Here is a 25,622-nt window from a genome sequence, read left to right as displayed (position 1 = left end):
TGTGGAGCCGGACATGGGGCTTGATCCCATGACCCTGGGATCATGACCTGAGCTGAAATCAAGAGTTGGACGCTCAACCATCCGAGCCACCCAGGTGCCCCATAATTTTTTTTGTCTTATTTTATATGATTAATTTTTTAAAGTTTAAAATATCACCTTTATTCTCTGCTAATATTAAGACTACTATGTGGATGAGTTAGGTTTCACTAATGAAATATGTAGGTGAATTATTTTTAACTAAGAAAGGAAATGTGGCAGTGAAGGAGAAAATAGGGTGGTCGGTTGTTAACACTGATGTTACTTTGAGGGAGTAAAAAGTGGCACTTTAACTCTGAATTTCTTCACGCACACAGGAGCTACACTACAGTTCAAAGCCTAGTGATGTGCTACATGGGTGTTAAGGGCATTTGTAAAGTGGCGAACTGTGAAAGTTCACATTTTGTAGATTTTTATGGTACTCGGGAATAGTTGTGAGCACCTGATTTTTAAAATAAAGTAACATAAAATTCAGGCTCTGTTTAGGTCAATTTAAGAATAAATATTTACTTAATAATAATAACTGCTTATTTAGATGTTAATGTTAAAAATTATCAGATATGTTTTATTCCAACTTTTTTTGGTCCAACAACTGGATTTTTATAAATACAAAGCTTTACAGATATACAGTGAAAGTTGGTAATGGAAGTAAGTGAAAGGAAAAAAATGATTTTATGATTTGACATCTCTTAAGATTCTGTTCTTAACAATGCACCTAATTCCTTAATTCCATGATTATTGTTCAGTGCCCACTCTGTACCATGCAGGCTTCCTTGGGGCTGGAGATACATTGAGCAAAAGGGACCAGATCTCGCTGCCTTCATGAAGCTTATTGGTCTTAGATCTATTTTGAAGAGCAGTGCTTCTAGATAATGATCCTCATTCTGTTTAATTTAGAGCTTTAATTTAAGCTTTGTGCTTTAGGAGGGCATTAGATTTCTTGCATCTCTTTTAACTATATTGTCAAAGAGTGCATAGGTTTATGGAATAGTTGTAATCTTAATAGAATTAGTATAAATGGGTAGTAAAAATAAAATATTTGAGAGGATTAAGTAGGGACACAGTGCCTATGTTAGGTAATTTTTCAACTTCTTATTTTGAAATTTTTCAGACTGTGGGAAAGTAGCACAATGAATACCTGTTACCCTTAAACAGGCTACATTGATTTGGTTAAGGTGATGTCTGTCAGTTTTCTCTCTGTAAAGGTATCTTCTTTTTCTTTAATATGTACCCTGTGGGGAGATGCTTTGAGACTATAAGTATCCTATTCTCCCAACATACTTGCACTCAGTGGGATATAGCATCCACTGATAATTCTTGCCAGAATAAATTACTACCATAGTGGTTGCAAAATAGTAGATCATCTTATAACCCTATTATTACTTCTACATTTATTAGTTGACAATCTACCATAAATAAGGGCTCTCTCTTTTCTCTTCTGTCTCCTTATTTGTTTTTTTCTTATTTGTATTAGTGTGGATGCCTGGATTCTTTTTTTATTCAATGTGTTAAAGTCTACTACTGTAGTTATTGGTTTTGATCTCAAATTTGTTTTTGATATGGCCAGTGGAATCCCTTTCAAGTTGGCCTCTGTATCCATTGACATGTCTCTTATAAGATCCTGAGCTCTTCATTTTCTGGCACAGTGTGCTAGGTTCACCTTGTACTTTCCTGTCTTCAGTGTGGATTCAGCCATTTGTCCAAAGTGTCCTAATTCCTTTTAGTGCGGAGTGGTACTTAGAAATTAAGACCTAGATGTTGGAGTGGCGTCTGGCTGACTCAGTTGGTAGAGCATGCAACTCTTGATCTTGGGGTCAGAGTTTGAGCCCCACGTTGAGAATAGAGATTACTTAAAAAAAAAAAAAAAGACCTAGATGTTAGGTATTATTTATTGCTGCTGGGGTGTCACTGCTTCTAGACCCTTCTGAGGAATATGTTTATTTAAAAATCGTGAGTTCATTCTTCCTCACCTTCCTCCGTTAATTTTATTTCTCCCATGGTGAGAGGTTCTGTTTCTACCTTGTATAAATTTTACTGTTTTCTATATCCGACAGCTGTTGAAATAATACCAATCTTAAATCCTGGTTCTTGCAGTATTATTTTGGGGGTGGGGGTAGAGAGAGGGGGCAGAGGATCTGAAGCAAGCTCTGCACTGACAGGCTGACAGCAGTGAGACTGATGTGGGGCTCAAACTCAACGAACCGTGAGATCATGACCTGAGCCAAAGTCGGGCGCTCAACCAACTGAGCCACCCTGGTGCCCCTCTTGCAGTATTATTTTAAGTAAAACAGGTTGAGTGAATTAACATTAGGTTAGCTTTTATATTTGTGGTATTGGGATTAAATATTTTTCTCCATTGAGAAAAGTAGGATCCTTTTTGTTTTCAAACTATCTTAAACCATTTAGGAAAACATTTAGGAAAAGATGGAGCAGTTTGGGTACGTGAAAATTAAGACATCATTAACGAAAATACACGGAAACCTGAGAAAAGTATTTGCATCATATATCAATCAGGAAGCTCTCATATATAAATTAGAAAAAAAGCAAACCCCCAATCGGAATAAAAAGAGGCTAAGGATATAAATAGCCAACCTATCCATCAAAAATAAATAAAATAAAATGAATGACATAGATACCTCATTAATATAGAAATACAAGTTCAAACAATAAATAACATTTTTTACTTTGATATTGGCTAAGATTATAATGTTAGGGGTGCTGGGAAGAGTGCGTAGGCAAGTGTATGTACTCCTTATGAGGTAGTGGAGTGTATCTTGTTATAAACTTCCTGGAGGTCAGTTTGGCAGTATGTATCAAAATGTAAACTGCATGTTCTTTGACTAAGTAGTTTCTCCTCTAGGAATTTATCCCAAGGATTCGATTGGATAAATGTTTAAGGTGTATAATACATGGTAATGTTTATTGCAGTGTTGTTTATGATTTTTAAAAGTGGAAATAATCTACAGGTTACCAGTAGGGAATGGGTAAAATAAATTATGGTATATCTATACAAATTGTATTATACAGTTGTCAAAAAGATTAGGTAGATCTGTATGTACTGTCATTGAAAATTACCCATTGTGTAAATGAAAGCTGCATCATAGTATATTGTATAGAGTGTGATTCCATATAGTATGTAAAAGCAATGTGGATATGTATAGAAAATGTGGTAGGAGTTAAGCCAGACTCATTCTCTGTAATATTTGGTTTTTTAAAATGAGCATATACTAGAGAGGGGAAAATAAATATTCATTTTTGAGGGAGAAAAGTCACTAACATGGTGGATACCTTTAAATTACTTCATAATTTACTTTCTTTTTTTAAAAGATTCAACACATTGGATAATGCAGATGTATCTTGGATAATGAAATTGGTACTAGGCCAGTTAAAGAATAGCTGAGAGATATATAATACAGAACATGAAAATTATATTGGCATTTGTAATTATTAAGATTGGCTCTGTGATTGGTCCTGCTTCACATTCTGTCCTTGGCATCAAATGATAATTTATGGCAAGATGCCACATGACTTCAATAGATTACAGGTGTATGCTTATTGTATCTTTATTTTCAAAATCTGTTACGCAAATTTTCCTTGAGTTTATTCAGATTTTTGAACCAGCTTTATCTCTTGGAAGTAGTGCACCTTTTATTCTCTCTAGTCTTAAGCTAAGATTCAACATTCTCATCATTTTAAGTATTCCTCACTTAGTAGAAAAACGTTTGTTTTCTTTATTTTTACTTGTAATCAATCAATGTCTTAATCAAAAATTCTGTCATGAGAACCCTAATCAAAACAGAGATCCTTTGTCATCTTCAGAGTTTTAGCTTTCCTTCCCTGGAGCTTGCCCCAGCTCGATTATATGTATTTTGAAATACGGTGACCAGTTTTGCAAAAAGTAGTCCAAGTGTAGATGTTCAGTGATCTTATAAAAACAGGATACTGCTGTTGCCATATAGTTCCTAGTAGCCAGTGGCCTGCCCCCTGACCTTTTTGGCCTATAATAGCATGTGTAATGTAATCTATAAAAGCATATAGTTACCCTTTTTATAGCACTTTTCATTTTATAAAGGAGTTTCATAGTTTTTAATCCTAACCTGTATACAAAGTCCTGTATGTTATTATTTACCTACTTTTACTGCTGAAGGACAATGGCTTAGAGTATGTGAGTATGTGAGACATTAGGTAGTTTGTCGACACTCACACTAGAACTTAGTGAAGTTCCGCGGCTGCCCATAGCCTAGCCTATTTCTGGCCTAGATTTCTGTCCTGAGTATCAGATCTCTATATCAAGCTGCCTCCGGGTCAAACCCATAAGCGTAGGGAATTTGACATGCCCCAGATTGAACTCATCTTTTCCTCTAGTCTTCCCCTTCGGTTCCTATGCCCAGTCAGTAAACTGCCATTAAAAAAATTGAGATATTATTCATACAGCCTAAAATTCATCCTTTTAAAATATACAGTTCAGTGGTTTTTAGTATATTCACGAAGTTATATGACCATAACATTTTTGTCACCCCAAAAAGAAGCCCAATACCCATTAGCCGTCACTCCTTAGTCCCTTCTCCTGCTAGCTGCTGGCCACAACTAATTTACTTTCTCTGTGGATTTTCCTATTCTGAATATTTCATAAAACCGGAATCATACAATATGTGGCCTTTTGTGTTTGGGCTTCTTTCGTGTAGTGTAATGTTTTCAAGGTCCATCCATGTTATCACATGGTTCAATACTTTATTCCTTTTTATGGCTGAATAATATTCTGTTGTGTGGATATTACCATACTTTGTTAATCAATTAGTTCATGGGCATTTAGATTGTTTCCTCTTTTTGGCTATTTTGAATAATGTTGCTGTAAACATTGGTGTACACTTTTGTGTGTGAATATATATTTTCAGTTCTCTTGGGTATATACCTAGAAGTAGAATTGCTGAGTCATGTGGTATCTTTATGTTTAACTGTTTGAACAGCTGTCAGACTCTTCCACAGTGGTTGCAATATTTACATTCCCACCAGCAATGTATGAGGGTAGTTCTGCCAATTTTACCCATTAAATAGTTCTCAAAACTATTTAGTCTTCTCCATCTATACTGTTGTTTCTGTCTTCAGGTTCTGTCATTTCTTGTAATAGTTTCTTAATACTCCTATCCTCCAACCTGGTTCCTTTCTATAATTTTTCATAATCTAATAGTGAACCTGCTAAATCTGATCTTCCTTTCTACTTAAAAACCTTCTAGTAATTTAGTATAAGATAGAGTTCAAAATTCCTTGATGTGGCAGACAAGACCCTCCATAAGCTGACCTCTTGATTGTGGAGTTTCACTTCTACTTACCAGTAATTCCTCTAAGTTAAAGTTGTATTGAACATCTTTGTTCCATGTACTCAACATAGTGTTTCATGTTTCTATGCATTCTCTGCTCCTTGCTGCCTGGAGCCGCTGGTCTTTCTTAATTCATACAAGCAGAGTTGATCTCTTCTTCCTGTGTGCCACCATTGTGCTTTGTCCAGCACATGGCATTGCATTTATTTCACTGAGTTTTAATTGTCTGTATATCATATCTCTTCTAGCAGTCCTAGCTCTTTGAGGTCCAAAATTTTAGAATTCCTGGCATGATATATGATACTTACTAGATATTTTTGTAAGTGTCCCTATGATGCAAGAGAGAATCAAGTGGGTAGGTGGGAATGAGCTCATAAGCCTGTGTTTATATCTCTCAAATTCCATGTTTCTTCCCTACTATAATTCCAACGTACTAGGCAGTTATACAGGATTTTAGCTGTCTTTGAGAACTAGCTTTCTATAACAATCTTTGATGGCTTATAACCAGTAGTGTGGACCACATTATTCTATGATGGATGCAAATAATCTTTTGGAAGAGTAGCAAAATACTTGAGCATTAAAGGAGTAAAAGCGAGTTTCTCATTTTTTCCTATAGATGTTATTTAGTAGTATGTGAAAAGTACTTATGGTACTTAACGCATTAAGAAAACCTTATTAAACATTTCAAGGGGCGCCTGGGCAGCTCAGTCGGTTAAGCGTCCGACTTCAGCTCAGGTCATGATCTCGCGGTCTGTGGGTTCGAGCCCCGCGTCGGGCTCTGTGCTGACAGCTCAGAGCCTGGAGCCTGTTTCAGATTCTGTGTCTCCCTCTCTCTGACCTTCCCCCATTCATGCTCTGTCTCTCTCTGTCTCAAAAATAAATAAAGGTTAAAAAAAATTTTTTTCAAAAGTAAATCCCCAAATAATACTTTAGCTCACATTTTCAGCAGTCCTGTTCATGTTTACAAGAGCATCTGATGGAATCAGCAGCATGAAGAAGGAGATTAAATGGGTTAATGATTATAATATGCTTATCACAGTATCTGAATACTGTTTTGTTGTTGTTTACTATGGTGTCTTCCCATGTCAGGGGTTCACTGCCTGAGTTGGAAAACTAAATTGAGTGTGTTAAAAGGTGAACATACTGAGTAACTTGGTTACTATTAATTATAATAGAAAATTGACAAAGTGATGTCTTGGTCCATGAGTTTATCTCATCTTGAATGATTTAGTCTTAATTCTCAAATTCCTCTAATGGTTCTACAGATAAATTTCTATGCATAAAACAGCATTTAAAGGTGTTTTAACAAACTTGAAAACACTTTTAAAAAATTATACAAGTCAGTGCAAAAAAAAAGATGAAAATTCCAAGTGGGCAAAGGACACATGTGATGGGAGTAAATATGGAAATATGAAAAAATCCTATATAACATTATTAGTCCTCAAAGAAATGGATATTAAAACAGTAAGAATTTTTAGCTTAATAAACGGACAGAAATTTAAAGAAAAATAAAAGTATAAAATCTATTGTTAGTGAGTGATGATGAAGCTGGTACACTCTTAATGTTGTATGGAAAATTTGATACTGAACACAATGTATGCACCAACCAGCTTTTTCATATCTTAACATTCTGCCACATTTGGTGTAGATCCTTTTTCTTTTTCAAGATACAAAACTTAATACAGTTAAAGGCCCCTGTGATCTCTGTAGTCTTACTCTCTTCCCTCCCATAAATGTTTTTAAATCTTTCTTATATATTGTTTTGTTTGTATTTTTACATTAAAGCTTTCATATTATATGAAAGTTGCTTGAATACATTTATTAAGAGTCTTGATATAATTTTAAAATTTACAACTTCATTGTTCTAATATAATTTACAGTATCTTAAACTTGTGCTTATTTGTAGAAGACTGTGTTATAGTGTGTGCATTTATTTACATTGAATGGATTCATTCATTTATTTAACAGACAATACTGATTACCCACTGTATTCAAGACTTTACACATGAGGTGTATAGTGGTGAGCAGAGCAGATGTGTGCCCCAACCATTATGGATGGTATATAGATAGTAATTAAACAATTAAACAAAAAAAAAAAAAAACAAACAGAGTTACAAATTATAATACATGCTGTGAAGGAAATACAGAGGTGCTGAAGAAGTGGTAAGCCCTTTGGATTTTATTTTTAAAAAGGAAGGGATGCTATTAGAAGACTTTAAGCAAGCGAGTGACATGATTTAGCTGACATTTAAAAACGATCACTAGCTGCTCTGTGGAGAACATATCTTAAGAGTAACAATAGGGATCCCTGCTAGGAAGCAGTTGTAAGAAATTGCATGAGACCAAATAGTTGTCATGGACTAAGGGGATGGTAGTGGTGGTGGTCGATGCATATTTTGAAAACAGATAAATGGCATAAGGTTGTGAGTCAGTATTAAATGCCTATGTAATCTTTCTTTGTAAGACATCTTAGGATGCCATTTTAGGTATATGTCTATTTTCACTGTCATTAAAAAAAAAAAAATAAACCCTTTTTCCTTAGCACATTTACCAGAAGGGGTATTATTTTGTCAAGGGCTGTGAACATTTGTATAGCTCTTGGTAAATATCATAATTGCTTTCCAAAAGGATTGTGCCTGTTTATTGTTATCGCCAGATAACTACGATTAACTACTATCTACGATTAACTTTTTCCGGCATGGTAGATTTCATTTAGTATTTCAGTATTTCAGTAAATTAAAAAATAGCACTTTGGCCAGGAGTGAAGGGAAATATATGGAATAACTTTCGTTCATTTTATTATGTTGAATTAATTTAAGTGGCTTTATCCTCATTTGCAAAGGATGTTAGTAACCTATGTACCCGATATGAAAGTTTATTCTCTTTGAAAGGCTGGAAATAATACTCATGAAAAATGTAAAGTCTTCTGGCACCTGGCTGGCTCAGTTGGTAGAGCATGGGACCCTTGATCTCAGCAGGACCATGAGTTTGAGCCCCACACTGGACATAGAGCTTACTTTAAAAACAAAAAAGTAGGGGTGCCAGGGTGGCTCAGTTGGTTAAGCATCTGGCTCTTGGTTTTGGCTTAGGTCATGATCTCGTAGTTCTTGGGATCGAGCCCCTCATCAGGCTCTGTGCTGATAGCGCAGAGCCTGCTTGGGATTCTCTCTTTCCCTCTTTGTCTGCCCTCGCCCTGCTCCTGCATGTTCTTTCTCTCTCTCAAAATAAATAAATAAAACTTAAAAAAAAAGTAAAAATTTTGAAAAAAGTAAAGTCTTGATCTTTTTCTTGCTTCATTCTTAACTGGTTTCATTATAGAACCTATGTTTTTAAATTGGTTAGGCTTTGATAACTTGTACTTTTACAAAGTGGTGATTTTTTTTTTATAGATGAAAAGAACAAATAATATTAGTTGAGAATACTTCAGATTTGTGAAGTTATTTTATTAGCTTAGAGCAGGGGTTGGTAAACTTTTCTCTAAAGGGTCACATTGGTCTTTGTCGCATAATCTTTGCTTTTTTTTTTTTTTTTAATAACCATTTAAAAGCATAAAAACTATTCTTAGCTGGTGGGCCATGAAAAAACAGGTGGGCAGAATTTGGCCTGTGGGCCAGTAGTTTGCTGAACCCTTAGACTCTAATCTTGGGAAAGAGTCTTCATTGATGTAAACTTTTTCTACCTCCATATATTTCTTTTCTTATGGCTAACCTGAAGTTAGAACAAAATCTTTAGTATTTATATATCATTTTTGCTTGCTTTCTGCTTTGTATACTTCATCATTTAACACTTTGTTCTTAAGCTTCTGCCAAGTTGCACTGCCTTTTTATATAGCTCAGTGACTGATTGCACTTCTAAGGATGACTGTAGTTAAAATTAGCTTTGGAAATACTGAATTTCTAACCTAAATCTATTATTTCTAATCAGGATATTCTACTCCATTGCACATAAGTAGGTTGTAGATTACTTTTTTCAGTAACTAAATGTGACTCCTAACTTTGCTGGCAATTTTAGTAGGGTTTAGAAGGGAAAAGATAATGGGAATGAAATACATCAGTGAATAGGGACTGCTTTTCCAGTTTCTCGGTCCCTTTGATGGAGTATTCATCAAAAATGCAAAATGTTTAAAAAATTTATAGATGGGAATCACTGAGGTACATCTTGGAGGAATTCTATATGGACAGATGGTGAGTAATCCCCCAGCCACACATTAGGTATAGATTTTGGTGGCTCCAGAAGACTATGGTCCTTAACTTTATTATTGGTAGAAATTTTTAGATGTGAAGACTAAGTAAACTTTCAACTCTAAGGTTAACCTAAGTTAGAATTGGTAAGTGAAGAATGTGAGGTGATAGCAATAGGTAAGGAAAGTCTTTCATCTGTAGCTACACCTGGGTAACGAACGGATTGACTAAGACACTGTACTTTACTCTCAATTCCTGCTCTTTCATCACATTTCAAAAATACTGGTTTTCAATTTATAATATACAGGAGTTCTTTCAAGTACTTAGTTAAGGGAATAGGCTTAAAAAATCCAACCAGATGTTCAAATCTTTAGTAAGAAGCTTCTTTTTTAGAAAATCAATACCCATCCTGGGCACCTGGGTGGCTTAGTCAGTTAAGTGTCCATCAGCTTACGTCATGATCTCACAGTTTTGTGGGTTCGAGCCCCACGTCAGGCTTTGTCCTGACAGCTCAGAGCCTGGAGCCTGCTTTGGATTCTCTGTCTCCCCCTCTCTCTGTTCCTCTCCTGCTCATGCTCTCTGTCTCTCAAAAATAAACATTTAAAAAAAAAAGGGGGGTGGTGCCTGGGTGGCTCGGTCGGTTGAGCGTCCGACTTTGGCTCAGGTCATGATCTCGCGGTCCGTCGGTTCGAGCCCTGCGTCGGGCTCTGTGCTGACAGCTTGGAGCCTGGAGCCTGTTTCGGATTCTGTGTCTCCCTCTCTCTCTGACCCTCCCCCACTCATGCTCTGTCTCTCTCTCTCTCTGTCAAAAATAAATTAAAAAAAAAAGACATTAAAAAAAATCGATACCCCTCCTTTTTTTCTCTCTGAAGAGATAATTCATTTTATTATAGACAATTTGGAAAATATAGTTACTTTAAAAGATAACCATGACATCATAGTCTAATATGGTAGTCTTTCACACTTTTAAAATTGAAAGTCATAGGGAAAAAAAAAATTAAAAAACAAAAAAGGTTGGGGGTGCCTGGGTGGCTCAGTCGGTTGGGCGTCCAACTTCAGCTCAGGTCATGATCTCACGGTTCCTGAGTTTGAGCCCTGCATCAGGCTCTGCTGGCAGCGCAGAGCCTAGAGCCTGTTTTGGATTCTGTGTCTCCCTCTTTCTCTGCCCTTCCCTGCTCACTTTCTGTCTCTCTCAAAAATAAATAAACATTAAAAAAAATTTTAAATTAAAAATCATAGGGGTGCCTCATCTGGTTAAGCATCTGACTCTTCGTTTTTCAGCTCAGGTCATGATCTCACGGTTCATGAGCCCCACTAACAGCATGGAGCCTGCTTGGGATTCTCTCTCACCCTCTTTCTCTCTGCCCTCCCCCACTCGTACTGTCTCTTTCTCTCTCTCTCAAAATAAACAAATAAACTTAAAAAAAAAGATTTCAATGCATTAAGAAAAAATTAAAAGTCATAGAAAGAATATGTTTAATGTAGCATCTAGTACCAGAAAAAAAGATAGGTATTTAGTTATCAAAAACATAGCCTTTTAACATTTTGGTGTATATATCACCAGTTTTAAAATAATACATACAGATACATGTATATAGATATATTCATATATTTGGGATCATGCTACACATATATATCTTTGTGTTCTATAAAGAATTTTCAAATATTTTACCAAAAACATGATTTTTAATGACCATTCTTTTTCTTTAATGATAGAATGTCTATGTAGTAATTCATGAACTAAGGGCACTTTAATACTATAGCCCACATGTGGAACAATAAGAAACAATAAGTCCTTGGTTTACACTTTATACCCATTTTCAGCCCTCCCTCTTATTCCATGACTTCACCTTGCACCGTCCCTTTCCCTTTTTTTTAGTCCTATTTTGGCACAAAGTACATGAAGTCTTAAGTATTAATCAAAAGTCAGAGGAAAATAAAATTTTCATTTTAATATTCTATAATGTTATCTACTCCCTTTCCTTTATTCAGTCTTAGAGTTGCAAAATCTCTTTAAGATATTCATCTTTCTCCCTCCCTTTCTTGATGCCCCTTTTAATAGAGGCCCCACAGAATTTGCAGATAAAGCAGTCATGCTCTCTAGAGTTATCATAGTATCTATCTGGCTGTTAGATATTTCCAGGATTTCAGAAATGGATAAGTGCATCAAAATCCTCAGTACTGACCTTGCTCTTATGTATTCTTTTGACTGTTAAGTAAATAAATGCGTGACAATTATTTGTAAATTGATTTTTTTTGCCATTCTAAATCATCCTGAGTAACAGAGTTGGTAGAGCTCTCCCATTTCTGTAATAATTATTTTCTTTAATAGAGCATGGGGGGGGGGCACCTGGGTGGCTCAGTCCGTTAAGCATCCGACTTCAGCTCAGGTCATGCTCTCGCGGTTTGTGAGTTTGAGCCCCGCGTCGGGCTCTGTGCTGACAGCTCAGAGCCTGGAGCCTGCTTCGAATTCTGTGTCTCCCTCTCTCGCTGCCCCTCCCCCGTTCACACTCTGTCCTGTTTCTCTCTCTCTCTCTCTCACTCTCAAAAATAAACATTAAAAAAAATAATAGAATATTCGGGTCATTTTGTTAATAATATGAATACTTGCATTGTTGAATCTCTGTATAACACTTTTTTATAAATCTTTTTTTTAAATTGTGGTATGGTGTATGTGTCTTATATATAATAATATTTTATATATCATTGCAGCCATTCTTGAATGTACAATTCAGTGTCATTAAGTAAATTCACAATGTTGAGCAGCCATTAGCTCTGTTTCCAGAAGTTTTTCATCATCCCAAACTGAGACTCTGTGCCCATTAAACAATAAAATCCCCTCTCTCCGTGTCTGGTATAACCTCTATTCTATTCTTTGTCTCTGTGACTTTACCTATTTTAGGTATCTCATGTAAGTGGAATCATAGATATTTGCCTTTTTGTGTGGCTTATTTCACTTAACACAATGTTTTGCAAGTTTCTTTTATATTGTAACACATGTCAGAATTTCATTTCTTTTTATGGCTGAATAAAATTCCACTGTGTATATATTCTACGTTTTGGCTATTGTAAATAATGCTGTGATGAACATTGGCATACAAGTATCTGTTTGATTTCCTGCTTTAATTCTTTTGGTTATATATGTAGAAGCAGAATTAATGGATCATATGGTAATTCTGTTAAACTTGTTGAGGAACTGCCAAACTATTTTCCACAGTGGCTTCACCATTTTCCATTCCTACCAGCAACGTATAAAGTTTCCAGTTTCTCCACATCCTTGCTAACACTTGTTTTCCTTTTTTTTTTTTTTTTTTTAAATAATAACCATCCTGGGTGGTATCTAACTGTTGATTTTGGCTCAGGTCATGATCTCACGGTTTGGTTCATGGGATCAAACCCCACATCAGGCTGTTCGCTGACAGTGTGGAGCCTGCTTAGGATTCTCTTTCTCCCTCTCTCTTTGCCCCTCCCCTGCTCATGCTCTTTCTCTGAAAATAAATAAAGTTAAAAAAAATAATAGCCATCCTAGTGGGTGTGAAATGGTAGCTCCTTGTGGTTTTGATTTGCATTTCCATAATGATGTGTTGAGCGTCTTTTCATGTGTGTAATGGCCATTGATGTATATTCTTCTGAGGAAGAAGGGCCCTTTGCCCAGTTTTGAATTGGGTTGTCTTTTTGTTGTTGAGTTGTGCATAACACCTTTTTAAAAGTAAAAGGTGCACCATAATAATCCAGACTGTGTTTCTCCCTTCTCAGGATTCCTACAGGAAACAAGTAGTAATTGATGGAGAAACCTGTCTCTTGGATATTCTCGACACAGCAGGTCAAGAGGAGTACAGTGCAATGAGGGACCAGTACATGAGGACTGGGGAGGGCTTTCTTTGTGTATTTGCCATAAATAATACTAAATCATTTGAAGATATTCACCACTATAGGTGGGTTTAAATTGATAATAAAATGACATTGAGGAGTAATTATTTATATCCTTCATTTCCTGAGTCTTTGCTGACTACCATCTGCTAATTATCTAATTTGAATTTTAAAATAATAATGAGGTAGGCATTATATCCCTGTTTTACAAATGAAGTTCTTGAGGATTAGAGCAGTTGAGTAACTTGTTCCAGATTGCGTAGATGGCAGTGCTGGAATTGAAACTTAGGCTTGTTTGACTTCAAAACCTGTGCTCTTAATCACTGTACACTAGGGTCACAAGCCTTAAGGTAGAGCCATGATAAAAATGAAAACCATCAACAAAAATACGAAAAGGTAATTGAGGTGGTACCACTCAAATAGCCTTAAAAATAATTGAGTATATTTGGTGTAGAATTTCTTGTGATTGGATAAACATTGGCTTTAGATAGTTAAGAAAAACAAACTGAAGCAGTGAAAGATTAAAATACTAGAAAAATTACACTTCATAAAGAATCTGACAAATCTGCATAAAATTGACTTCTTTAAAAGAATCATTGCATTAAATATAGTTTATATTCTATTGCTTTGAGGATGTCCAGTTTTCAAAAAAGTGCATATTAAACATCCCATTCATTAGCTATGTTTTATAACAGTGAGTTAGCCCAGTTAAGAGGTTTAACATTTTACCTAATACATTTCTTACAGCATGTTTTCCTTGTAGTCTGGTAATAGAGAAAAAGAAATTTGAGTGGGTGACAATGTTTTTGTAGAATAGTAAATAGGTGTCAATATGTTTGTTAAGCTATAAAGTTTACTTAGCTAATGAGTAGAGGAACTGGGAATCTGAACCAGTTCTAACTCTGTTGTCTTGCTTCTTCCTCCATGCTGTATCTTTGAAATTAACCCAAAATTGTGAAGGAATATAATTTTACCCCAAATTTAAAGTTTATGCAATCTTCTTGGAAAAAAAAAACAAAAACCTTAGAAGGACTTTTAACAGAATAAACAGTATAGTAACATCAATGTTGTCCACGTAGAAATCAGAACCTTTCCACCTTGGTGGTCTCTTTTTTGAGAAAGGTATGTGACAATTAGGTCAGTATCGTAATTTATGTTTTTGTATAAACATTTTAAATTCTGTACATATACATTTAATAACATATACAGGATATGTTTCTAAGGTTATAATTTTAAAAATTAGGTATAGCACTTTTTTGGGTTAAAATTTTTCAATATTTTCTGTTTTATCATTGTGACCTACCTGCGTTTGAACCTATTAGATTGTAGTTTTCCTATATTTCTGGATATTTTATCTTTTAAGAGACACAGAAATTCTCTGTTTAAAATGGAGAAAAAAAATAACTAGATGAAGAAGCAAGGAAAATTTGGTGTGGTGGAAACTAGGAATTACATTAAATGTCTTCTTTCAGCCATATTTTATAAGAAAATTATGGACAATTTTTGAAAGATTTTTTTTTTTTGTTACTAATGTCTCCACTGTAACTTTTTTTTTCCTCCCCAGAGAACAAATAAAAAGAGTTAAAGACTCTGAAGATGTACCTATGGTCCTAGTAGGAAATAAATGTGATTTGCCTTCTAGAACAGTAGATACGAAACAGGCTCAGGACTTAGCAAGAAGTTATGGAATTCCTTTTATTGAAACATCAGCAAAGACAAGACAGGTAAGTGAAATTGTAATCAATATGTAATATAATAATCAATATAGTAATCAGTATCTATTCTCTGCAAACTATATCAGATAATTTTAATCATTAATCATAATTTGCTAACGTATATTCTAGTAACATCATTTTGAGGGCAGGAGGGCAAGAGCATTGATAAATGTACATGCCTGATAGCATAACTGTTATATTATTTAATATAATTTAGTTTTTTCTTTCCATTATGCTAAAATAGGAAAAAAAAAAAAACACAATGTTTACTTGGTAAATGTTCTTTTAAGGGTATGAAAGGGCAGCATTTCTTAATCCAGTGTCCATGGTATTACTTTTGGCTTTGGTTTCTTTCCACATTGAACATTTCTCTTAAACTCAGCACATCTTACATTCAGCATTCAAGAAATGTGGGAATTTTTTTTAACTGTTATATTTATAAAGTCAAAGAACAGGGGAACAAATACTGAGTTTCCTATTTTAGAAGTGTTTTGAAGAGTATTAGGTCATGTGTTTCTAGATTAAATTTTGTTGTCTTTGAGGAATTTTACTTCTGTAGACTTTTTTTAAGGATATATTTATTTTTGGAGAAAGTTTTTATTAAAGCAAGAGGATATTTAGAAAGTAAATGGAAATTCTCAGTTATTCATTTGCTCTGTTGCTCTGACAAAAATTAATGCCAGATTGACCCTGAATTTTTTCAAAAATTATCTTCATTTTTAAAAGTAACTTTTTCTCTCAGTGAAATACAATAATTTCAGGTACATTATGTAACCTATTTGTGTGAAATGAGAGTTTAACATACAGAAAAAAAATTCTAGAAAGGAATACATAAGGATATGATGGAATATAATTTTCATATACTAAGAAATTGATCAATTTATGTTCCATACAAGACGAACGTTTATTTTGGGTTTTGCTCGTTACATGTATCTGTGAACCCAGAAAAACAGTTTTGTGGAATTTAACTTCTGTAATGCTAGGAGTTAAGAAAATTGATGAACAACTCATTACATATAAAACAGGTTAAACTTATAAAAACAGGTATTGGAAAACTTTCACTCAATTTTGTAAAGGTGTAAATATTTTCAAGTAAACCATTATTCAGCTAGTGTGTATGTCTATTTCCCTAGTGGAAAAGCTTATGTACTGCTTCATGGCTGTACAAATTTATACACACTGAAAAAACAATGAATTCTATTTTAAGTTTTTTGGGAGGATTAAAAGCTGAATTTCTATGGTTTGATTATAGTATAAATATCTCATTCTAAAACCTGACTTATAGGTTCAAGAAAGAAGTTGGTATATAGCACTTCACTTTATTTCAGAGGAGTTAAGATTTCATTCAAATCTATTCCCGGGTCCCAAAGACTGGGAAGAGTTTGGTTTCTGTCTTCTTTTTACTGATCTTCTCTAACCAGACTTCTTGATTTCCCTTATAGAGGAAGTACTCAAAAAACATATTTTGCAAACGTAAAATTGAAGGAAAGTTACTGAAAACGTTTGTAAACGTACTGCCTACTACTAAACCATACCATTAACATTTTATTAACTTGCATTATTTGTAACTTTTAAAAGATACTTTTTAGACAACATTAGTTAATATTTTAGTTCACATTTTACAAAAAAAAAAAATCTGAGATTATTGCCTAATGTTATAAAGGTTTGCAAATAGAGCAGGGCTACTCATCCTTTAATAATGCATATGAATTGACCGGGCTTCTTATTCAAATCCAGATTCTAATCCGTGGGTTTAGGTTGGGACCTGTGATCCTGCATTTCTAACAGGCTCTCAGGTGATGCTGATATTTGATATGTGGACCACACTTGGGGTAGGCGACAACACAGAACACGGTAAAAGGGAGTCGTCTTGTTATTTCAACAATGTTGCCCTCTGCTTCTCAATGATAAGAGCCTTTTAGCTGTGTGTCATGTATGGTTACTACCTAAGAAGTACTAGTTTGTTCTTAGTGTTTGATGTTAATGCTTTGCTAGACCACAGCATTCATAATTAATCCGAAAATTACCTGGATTCCTTTTGAAGTAGATTTGTAGGTTTTTTTTATAAGTTTTCTTATGGGGGGAGGTAGGGAAGGTGAATGTAGTATATATGATATGGAAGTGGATTAATTTAAATTTGCTTTGTAGATATTTATATAGAGATTGTCTAATTAAAATACAGAGTAATACAAAGGCATACTTGTAGTACTTTATTTCCTCTCACATTCAACTTTTCGTATATTTATAACCTATCATATCTTTATATAATTTATGTTGCTAAACTATAACTTAGATATTTTAGTTTCTGATCTTTGACTTCTTTTTATTTCATGGACTTGTTGATTTGCCTTTCAAAAATTTATTAATCTTCCTCTGCTGAAATTAATTTGATATTTGCATGCTTTTGAAAGACTTTAAAGAGCTATTCCAAGTAATTGTGGAGGTTATAAAATATATAAAAATTTTAAAAATTTATATTTCCAGGAAAATTTGAATCCCTGTTTTCTGCAGAGTATTTTGTTACTCATCTGCTATTATTTATTTGCTGTTTGAACAAAATAATTACGTATACTCTTGTTGCATTTTATCAGCAGCTGTTTGTTTCATGCCCTAAGTTTTAGTCTTGAGCATGAACCTAAAACACAAACACCAAACAATTATAAGTCAAGTTAATAGGAATAAGACATTCATTTAGAAGGACTAGATAAGTTATTTTAAGCTTTGGAGGCCACAAGTGGTATCTGTTGCAATTTTTTTTCTTATAACCCTTTAAAAATGCAAAAATAATTCTTAGCTGTGGCCAGTACAAGAAATAGGCTATGGCTGCATTTGGCTTGCGGGCTGTAGTGTGCTGACCCCTGATTCTCTGGGGAACTGTATTGTTTGATTAGATGCTAGAAGTTAGGTCAGACTTTCGACTTGAAATTTACAGGCTAACATTAGTAATTTTAAAATAAAACTTACATATTCTGTGAAAGGGAAATAGGAGTTTTACTCTAGTACTTTTTAAGACAGGATTGCAGACTGTGTATCTTATGAAATAAATTACTTTGTAATTTAAAAAGCCCATCATATAGGCTAGAATATAATGAATTCTATATATTTTTTTACAATATTTTCGTCTACATCTGAAAGGCCAGCGTAATTTTTATTTTCTGCTAGTATGCTTTATGTGGTCCCTATGTTCCTAGTATATAAATACTGCTACCCCTAGTTCACATTTATCTGGGTAGTTTAGTAATTGCCAGATTTTTCTGGCCTCATTGGGCAGTAGATGCGGTGTTGGCAAAGACTGTTGAAACCAAAACATTGACACCATGGTAATCAGATGTGTGTTTTCCAGTCTGCTAAAATCAGAATTGGGGAGTATTCAGTAAAGTGGATGACAGAAGCAGAATTCTTAGCATATCTGCTACTCCTGATTCAGCTTTTTTGCTTTCTGGAGGTCTCAATTTGAGTATAACGGGAAAATTGGTTTTACAAACTTAAAAATGTTGAGTGATTAATTTCTGGCTTTTGTTGTTAATTTCTAGATACTTAAAATTAGTTGTGAGAAGACCTCCATTAAAGAAAACTTTTGACCAAATTGTTTTAAAGCAAACCAAATAAGGAACTCCTTATGTGGCATATTTCTCTTTAATAGTTTGTAGTTGAGTTTGTGTACGTGAGATAAATATCTTGAACTTTAACGTTTTACAAGTTAAAAATAAAACAGTTACTGAGCACCTGCTGTGCTCCATGCATAACCTTCTATGTAGTGGTTTTGCTGCATTTCAGTAGTACCTGAGATGGACTATAGTTTAGCAAGGTTTCTTGAAAAATAAGCAATACAGAATTGTTTTTTAGGATACATCTAGTTTCTCCCATGCCTGTCCACCAATAAAACTAGTAGTCTTGCATCTGTCTATACTGAGAGTACTTGAAGTGTTATTTCCTTGAAAGTGTTTGCAAGAATTTTTGCTGATAATAAGCCACTCAGCAGGAACTTGTGTAAAATGAAATCGCTCAGTGAAAGCATTATAGGCACCAGGATATAGAGTGATCCTGTGTGTTGACAGTTCCACTTCTGGTGTGGAATACACTTATTTCCTTAATCTCACAGGTGTGTTTTCAGATAATAGCTGAGCTGAAGTTATTGTCAAATCTCTTGATTTAAGAAAAAATTATACATATTGTACACTCTGTTTTACATAAATATTTTCAGTTCTGAAAGTTTAGTAAGTATGTGTGGCAATGAGCCATATTTTTAAGAATAAATCATTGGGTGCCAGTTAAGAGCTTATAGCAGCTAGCCACAGTGGATATTGGACATCTGATTCAGCTACACTTTGTCTTTAAAAATTAGCTACACATTTTGGGGTATGAAACCAGTGTTCTTTGCTAGCGCCAGTGGTTTAAGGTACACACAAGGATAAATAATGTTCTCTTGATGTCAGTATGATTCTAAGGCATATTATTAAGAAATGAGAAGTAATTTAAGTCTGAGAAAATAACTGACTCTTTAAAATTTAATATAATTCTGTATTAGTAAAAATAAAAAGTGAACAGAGTCACTCTGGAATAACTATTTCTCACTATTAATAATCTTAGCCACTGAGGCCCTAATACTGAATTCTTGGTGGTGGGTAGAAATCTCTTCTTTTTAATTATTGGCCTCCAGTTCTCTCTCTGCATTGCTGGAAACAAAAATCATATATCCTGTACTGGTGATGGGAATGTGCACTCTTGAAAAGTAAGACACGTTCAAAATGATTTTAGAAATAAGTTACAATCAAAACTTGCTTCTGTTAAGTTAGTAGGAGACCAAAACCCTGTCCCCTACCCTCCCCAGCATTTTTTTTTACTACTTTTCTATTGACTTTGTAACTTTTTTTAAACAGAAGTAAAAGTTTATTCTTAAAAAATATGAGCTTTTACCTGGTTTGTTTTATTTTTATGTGTATATGTCTATATTTTAATTTCTTGCATTGATTTTTGAACTGGAAGAGAATCATTTATGAAAATATCTTAAATGCCAGCTCATACTTTACAGTTTACATATCTTACAAGTCATTTTAATGCCTTAAGTTATTTATCTTATTTAATGAGAATTTCTAATATATAATTTTTAAGGACTTAAAAAGTAAAAATACACCCTCTTGAGAATGATAAATATAAAATTTTTAAAAATTTGTATACAGGCACAAGTGGCTATCTAATTTATAAAGTACCAACATATTTAATAATTTCAGAAAACAGTTGGAGATTTTTATTTTGTAGTTGACTTAGCTAGCTAGTTGAGTAAATTGATTCCACTTAAAAAGAGATGCAAATTTTCTTGGGCTGTAATGATTTTTGTATTAGATAGCTGAATAGAAATATGTCACTGCCTGGGATAAATAACTTGAGATGTACATTTTAATATATAAACAGCAAATTTAAATGCCTCTTTCTTAACAAAACTTAATCTTATCAATTTTAAAGTTTTACTTTAAAGGTAAATTATTGAACTCTACTGAAGCAGTGCTTAATATATATTCTTGTGATTTATAAAAATTAATATACCCTAAAGAATTGAGGTGTCTTTTTTTTCCCTTAACTAGTATAGGCAATGAGTGTGTGATAACTTCTGCATGCAAAAATTAAGCCTTAGTTGTTGGTTTACTTCAGTTAATATTTAAATGGCCAATTCTTTGTGTGTGATTGAACTTAAAACTATAAATCATATTTTTGATATGTATTAGCTTTCTAAGTACTGGGTTCATTTTGTCACATTTGGTTCATAGAAAGACTGATGTTACCAATCCCAGAGAGTTCAAATAGGCCAATCCCCCTTAGTGAGTAATTTTTAAAGTAAAAACAGATTAAGCTTAAAATTAAATGTGTAGTAAAATATACCAGTCTTTCTAAATACTTCATTTTCTTTTAGAATAATAAACACAAATACTAATCTTTTAAGTTAATTTTCACTGCATGGAGATTAGTATTTGTGTATATCTTTTAGATGTAAGCTTCAACTCTGGTGGTATGTTTTTCTAGATAAACTAGGAGTACAGTTAACTGAATACTCTGTCCCCTTTGGCTACTGCTTACTTTTCTGGACTGGAAAAGACATTAAAAACTTTGTTGGCCTCCATATGGCCATACATGATTTGTTGTCATAGCTTTATCACTGTAGCCTTAAGCAGAAATCCCTTTTGTCCTGTAGAGTATTTAAATTAGAATGGAAGGTATGAAGCCAATATAATTGGATAGTGCTCTAAAAATTATTTTTAAGACTTCTTTCTAATAAGGAAACAAACTGCACTGTTACTATTCTGTGTGTGTACTTTAAACAATTTGTGATGTTTTCATATTATGGTATATGGCCCACATGTAGCATTTTTATTTAAATAATGTAGCTACAAAAGTCCCAATCTCCGATCCACTTGTGGACCCTAGAAATGGTCTGGACAGTGTTTTAATTGAAGATAGAACTCAAGATTCCAGTCCCTTGACCCAACTTTATTTTGAGGGGGGTGTGTGTGTGTGTGTGTGTGTGTGTGTGTGTGTGTGTTTAAATATCTCTTCTGTACCATTTTTCTCCTTCCTCACATAGGGCAGGGGTGAGAGAGGCAGGGATGCTTGTTTTTCCTAAGTTAAATAATTTAAATCTAACTTCAGTTTAAGCTTTGATTAATTCCATGACTAGCAAACTATAACAATTATATTAGTTGATACACAAATACTAATATAGGTCCTAGGTTTTTCCTGATCTCCCCTAATAACTAATTTAAATTGTTTTTAAATTTTTAAAAAATTCCAATTCCATTACAAAACAAAAATGATTTTAAAGAACAAACCAGGATTCAAGCCCATATTTTAAAACTGCATCCCCACTTTTTTAAAAATAATCTGATGTCTGTTTTAAAAAGAAATTCTCAAGTAAAGGTCATAATTTCAAACTTCTTGCACAAGGCTGTCCCAGTAAATTACAATTACCAATGAAACAGACTTTAAAGAAGTTGTGTTTTACAATGCAGAGAGTGGAGGATGCTTTTTATACATTGGTGAGAGAGATCCGACAGTACAGATTGAAAAAAATCAACAAAGAAGAAAAGACTCCTGGCTGTGTGAAAATTAAAAAATGCATTGTAATGTAATCTGGTAAGTTCGGCATATTAATTTTGGCAGAAACCAGATGTCTTTCAGAGGTAACAAAGTAGCAACCACTTTAGAACTACCTAGGGTGTGGGGTTCTGATTGGCAGCATTGAAAGATAAGAAATTGGTAGTTTGTTTCCATCATTACTACACTTATTTTTAATCTAATGTGTATTAATTATAATTGATGTAGTTTTGATAGCTGTATACTACATTTGTCATTGGGTCTAGAGAGGAAGAAAAAAAAAAGAAACTGTAAAGAGTAGTAAGGTAGAGTGGCCCAGAAGGTGGGGAAGGGCCCACTCTTACAGTGTATTCTTTCTTTTGGACATTCTGCAAGCAAATACTTGTTCTGCCTGTGTTCTCTAACTTGGTGGCAGCACCATCACTGTTTTACCCAAGTAAGAAACCTGGGTAAAGTCTTGGGATGACTCTTATATTCCTCTTTTGCACCCCCATTTGGAGGCAGCCACAATTTCCTTTGATGTTACATTACAACTTTTATCACATCATTAGTTCAGGCCCCTATCATTTCTTGGTGGGACTGTTATAACTTATTTGGTTTACCTGTTCCTGCCTTTATTCACGGTGTATTCAAAGAGATACACTTAAAAGAAATGTCATTGTCTTTTCTTTAAGTCCAGTCACTGACTTCCTGTTACGTATGGAATAAAATCTCAAACTTCATAGCAGTTTATACATATATGTCTGTAACATCTTCCTACCCCTCTAACCTTTGGCCTTATTCCTAAAAACTCCTTGCCTGAAGGGTTTTTTGTTTGTTTTGTCCTATGTAAAAAAAATACCATGTTATTCCTTACCTTTCCTTGAGTCTTGGCTGTTGCTCTTGTTTGGAATGCCCGTATTCTTATCCATAGTCATATTAATTAGATAACACTTTTTTCATGATTCTCTACTATCCAAGAATCTTTATTTATAGCCTTAAATGGGCATAATATCCAATATACTGTTCTTAACTGTTACACGCTTGCATGTTAAATTGAAATAACCTCTTTTATGTTTGATTCCCAAACAGTAGAATCTTAGCCAGAATCATGTATTTTTAATCTTTGCAGGACCATAATTTAACAACGTTAAGTTATGTATATACATATTTACGTATACAGTAGCTGCCCGTTTGGATTTACTGAGTGGAATTTCTCAGTTTCCTTTCTAAACCAGCCCATATTAAATTTGGTCTTGATCAAAAAATATTTCACTCAGTAGTTTTTATTATATTGATTTGAGTTCTGAAATAGTGTATCTCCCAAAAGCATAAAATGTACATTTGAATAATAGACTCAGTCCCAAAAGACACATGGTATACTAATCTGCTAAACTCAGAAGAAATAAAGCATGACTGGCATTAATTTTTATTGAGATTTATGAACTCTTAATATTCTTTGAGTATCATTGTATAGAGCAATATCTTAATTTAGAAATTGTGGCAAAATTTAACATTGCAATGCAATTTGAAAACTTTTTTTAAAAGTAGAGCTATTTAGAATAAAGTAAGTTTTACACTTTAATTTTTATTTAAAACAAAGATGGAGGCATATACTTTTCCAAGATTTCTAATTTGTGACTCTGTAGTGTAAATGTCAAATAATTAGTGGGCATGATGAATTGAATCCTTGCTTTTTTCAGTGGGCGTGGATATCATTTTATTTAAAAGTGTACTTGGTAATACTTAAAATTTTAAATAAAAATATTTTTACAAAATTAATTTGACAGTAATAAATATATACAAATTTGTTTTTCTCAGTCCTAAAACGAATGGGTTTATTTTTGAGACAGAGAGAGACAGAGCATGAATGGTGGGAGGGTCAGAGAGAGAGGGAGACACAGAATCAGAAGCAGGCTCCAGTTTCTGAGCTATCAGCACAGAGCCCGACGCAGGGCTCGAACTCACGGACTGCAAGATCAGGACCTGAGCCGAAGTCGGACGCTTAACCGACTGAGCCACCCAGGTGCCCCTAAAATGGATGGGTTTAAACAAAATTACTGGGATAATTTTTTGTCTTTATATATGTGTGTATAAAAATGACTAGTTCCCATATGGAAAAAAGGAATTCAGTGTCCATTTTGATTAATTGTAACCTTTCCTTAATCATTGCAATTATTCAATTTTAATAAGTTACATAAGAGTTCAGTATTAAGAAAGAGTGCAATATTAACCTATTTGTCAGAATCTTAGAAGATGGTAATGTTATCACATTCTGTTTTCATTGTCCCCTAAATACTTGAATATTGTTTTTAACTTAGAATGTGTCTTCTCTATATCCATCTCATAGTTTTTCATTTTATCTGCTTCACTGTTTTAGTACCATTGACATTTTTCTTCATTGTAAAAGTAGTTGAAATGGAGTAGGCTACATAAGCATATGTGATAAAAGGGAATTTGTGAAGGGTAAGGGAGTTGGATTAGATCCTCTTTTAAGATTCCATACCATTCATAACCATTTATGATTATAAATTAGTCAAGGGTTGGTTAATTATAAAATAATGGTTCTTTATTACATCGTTGGAAGCTTTTGCATTTTGTGTGTTAAGAAGGTTAGCATAAAGATTTACATATATTAAGCCTTGATTGTATTGCTGATAAGTTATATTTTATCACTTTTCCTCTCCTTTGGGTGAAGGAAAAGCATATGTTGTGCCAGTAATGAATGATTTCAGAAAGTGGGGAGCATCATTGAGTGCAATTTAGGGGTTTTATTGGAGACTTTTTTCCCCTGGACTTTTCATTGCTGTTCATGTGATAATTCTGGTGGGGTTTTTTTTTTTTTTAATTTTGTTTATTTATTTTCATTTTTGAGTGGGGAAGAGGGGCAGAGGGAGAGAGAATCTAAAGCAGACTCCACACTCAGCATGGAGCTGAACGTGGGGCTCAGTCCCACTCTTGAGCTGAAATCAAGAGTTGGTAGCTCAACACACTAAGCCATTTAGGTGCCAAATAATTCTGGTTTTCATCCTATAACTACTTATTTAAACCTTCACCAAGCCTCTCATTCCTGCTCGGTGTTTACTTTTTTTTTTTTTAAGTTTATTTATTTATTTTGAGAGAAAGTGTACATGTGGGAGGGGCAGAGAGAGAGAGGGAGAGAGAGAATCCCAAGCAGGCTCCACACTGTCAGCACAGAGCCTTATGCAGGGCTCAATCCCACGAACTGTGAGATCATAACCTGAGCCAAAATTGAGAGTCGGACACCCAACTGACCAAACCACCCAGGTGCCCCTGTGTTTACTTCTTCAAAAATATAATATTTTTCTTTTAGATCTGTTATGAAAATTAGTTAAGTGTAACTTAAATGAAAATGCCCTGAATTAATTTTACTATTTTGAAATATTAATTGTAGAAGATTTTTGTAGTGTAGTAAA

General features: G+C 34.1%; 1 protein-coding gene across 4 annotated transcripts in view; it reads left to right on the top strand.

Annotated features, from left to right (window-relative positions):
- KRAS (KRAS proto-oncogene, GTPase) overlaps positions 1 to 25,622 on the top strand; it is a 40,155-nt gene that overhangs the window by 8,471 nt on the left and 6,062 nt on the right. For 2 of the 4 annotated variants that reach the window (XM_030321960.1, XM_030321958.1), the window contains exons 3-5: positions 13,292 to 13,470; positions 14,970 to 15,129; positions 22,122 to 22,245. In XM_030321960.1, coding sequence (XP_030177820.1) covers positions 13,292 to 13,470; positions 14,970 to 15,129; positions 22,122 to 22,241 — 459 coding nt within the window. In that variant the 3' untranslated portion in view covers positions 22,242 to 22,245. Of the gene's footprint in view, positions 1 to 13,291; positions 13,471 to 14,969; positions 15,130 to 22,121; positions 22,246 to 22,326; positions 22,328 to 25,622 lie in introns of all 4 variants that reach the window. The other 2 variants (XM_030321961.1, XM_030321959.1) reach the window with 2 other exon arrangements.

The sequence above is a fragment of the Lynx canadensis genome, chromosome B4 (assembly GCF_007474595.2).
Source record: "Lynx canadensis isolate LIC74 chromosome B4, mLynCan4.pri.v2, whole genome shotgun sequence".
NCBI lineage: Eukaryota > Metazoa > Chordata > Mammalia > Carnivora > Felidae > Lynx > Lynx canadensis.
The sequence above is the reverse complement of the archived record's forward strand: the minus strand, read 5'-3'. Positions and strand labels throughout refer to the sequence as shown.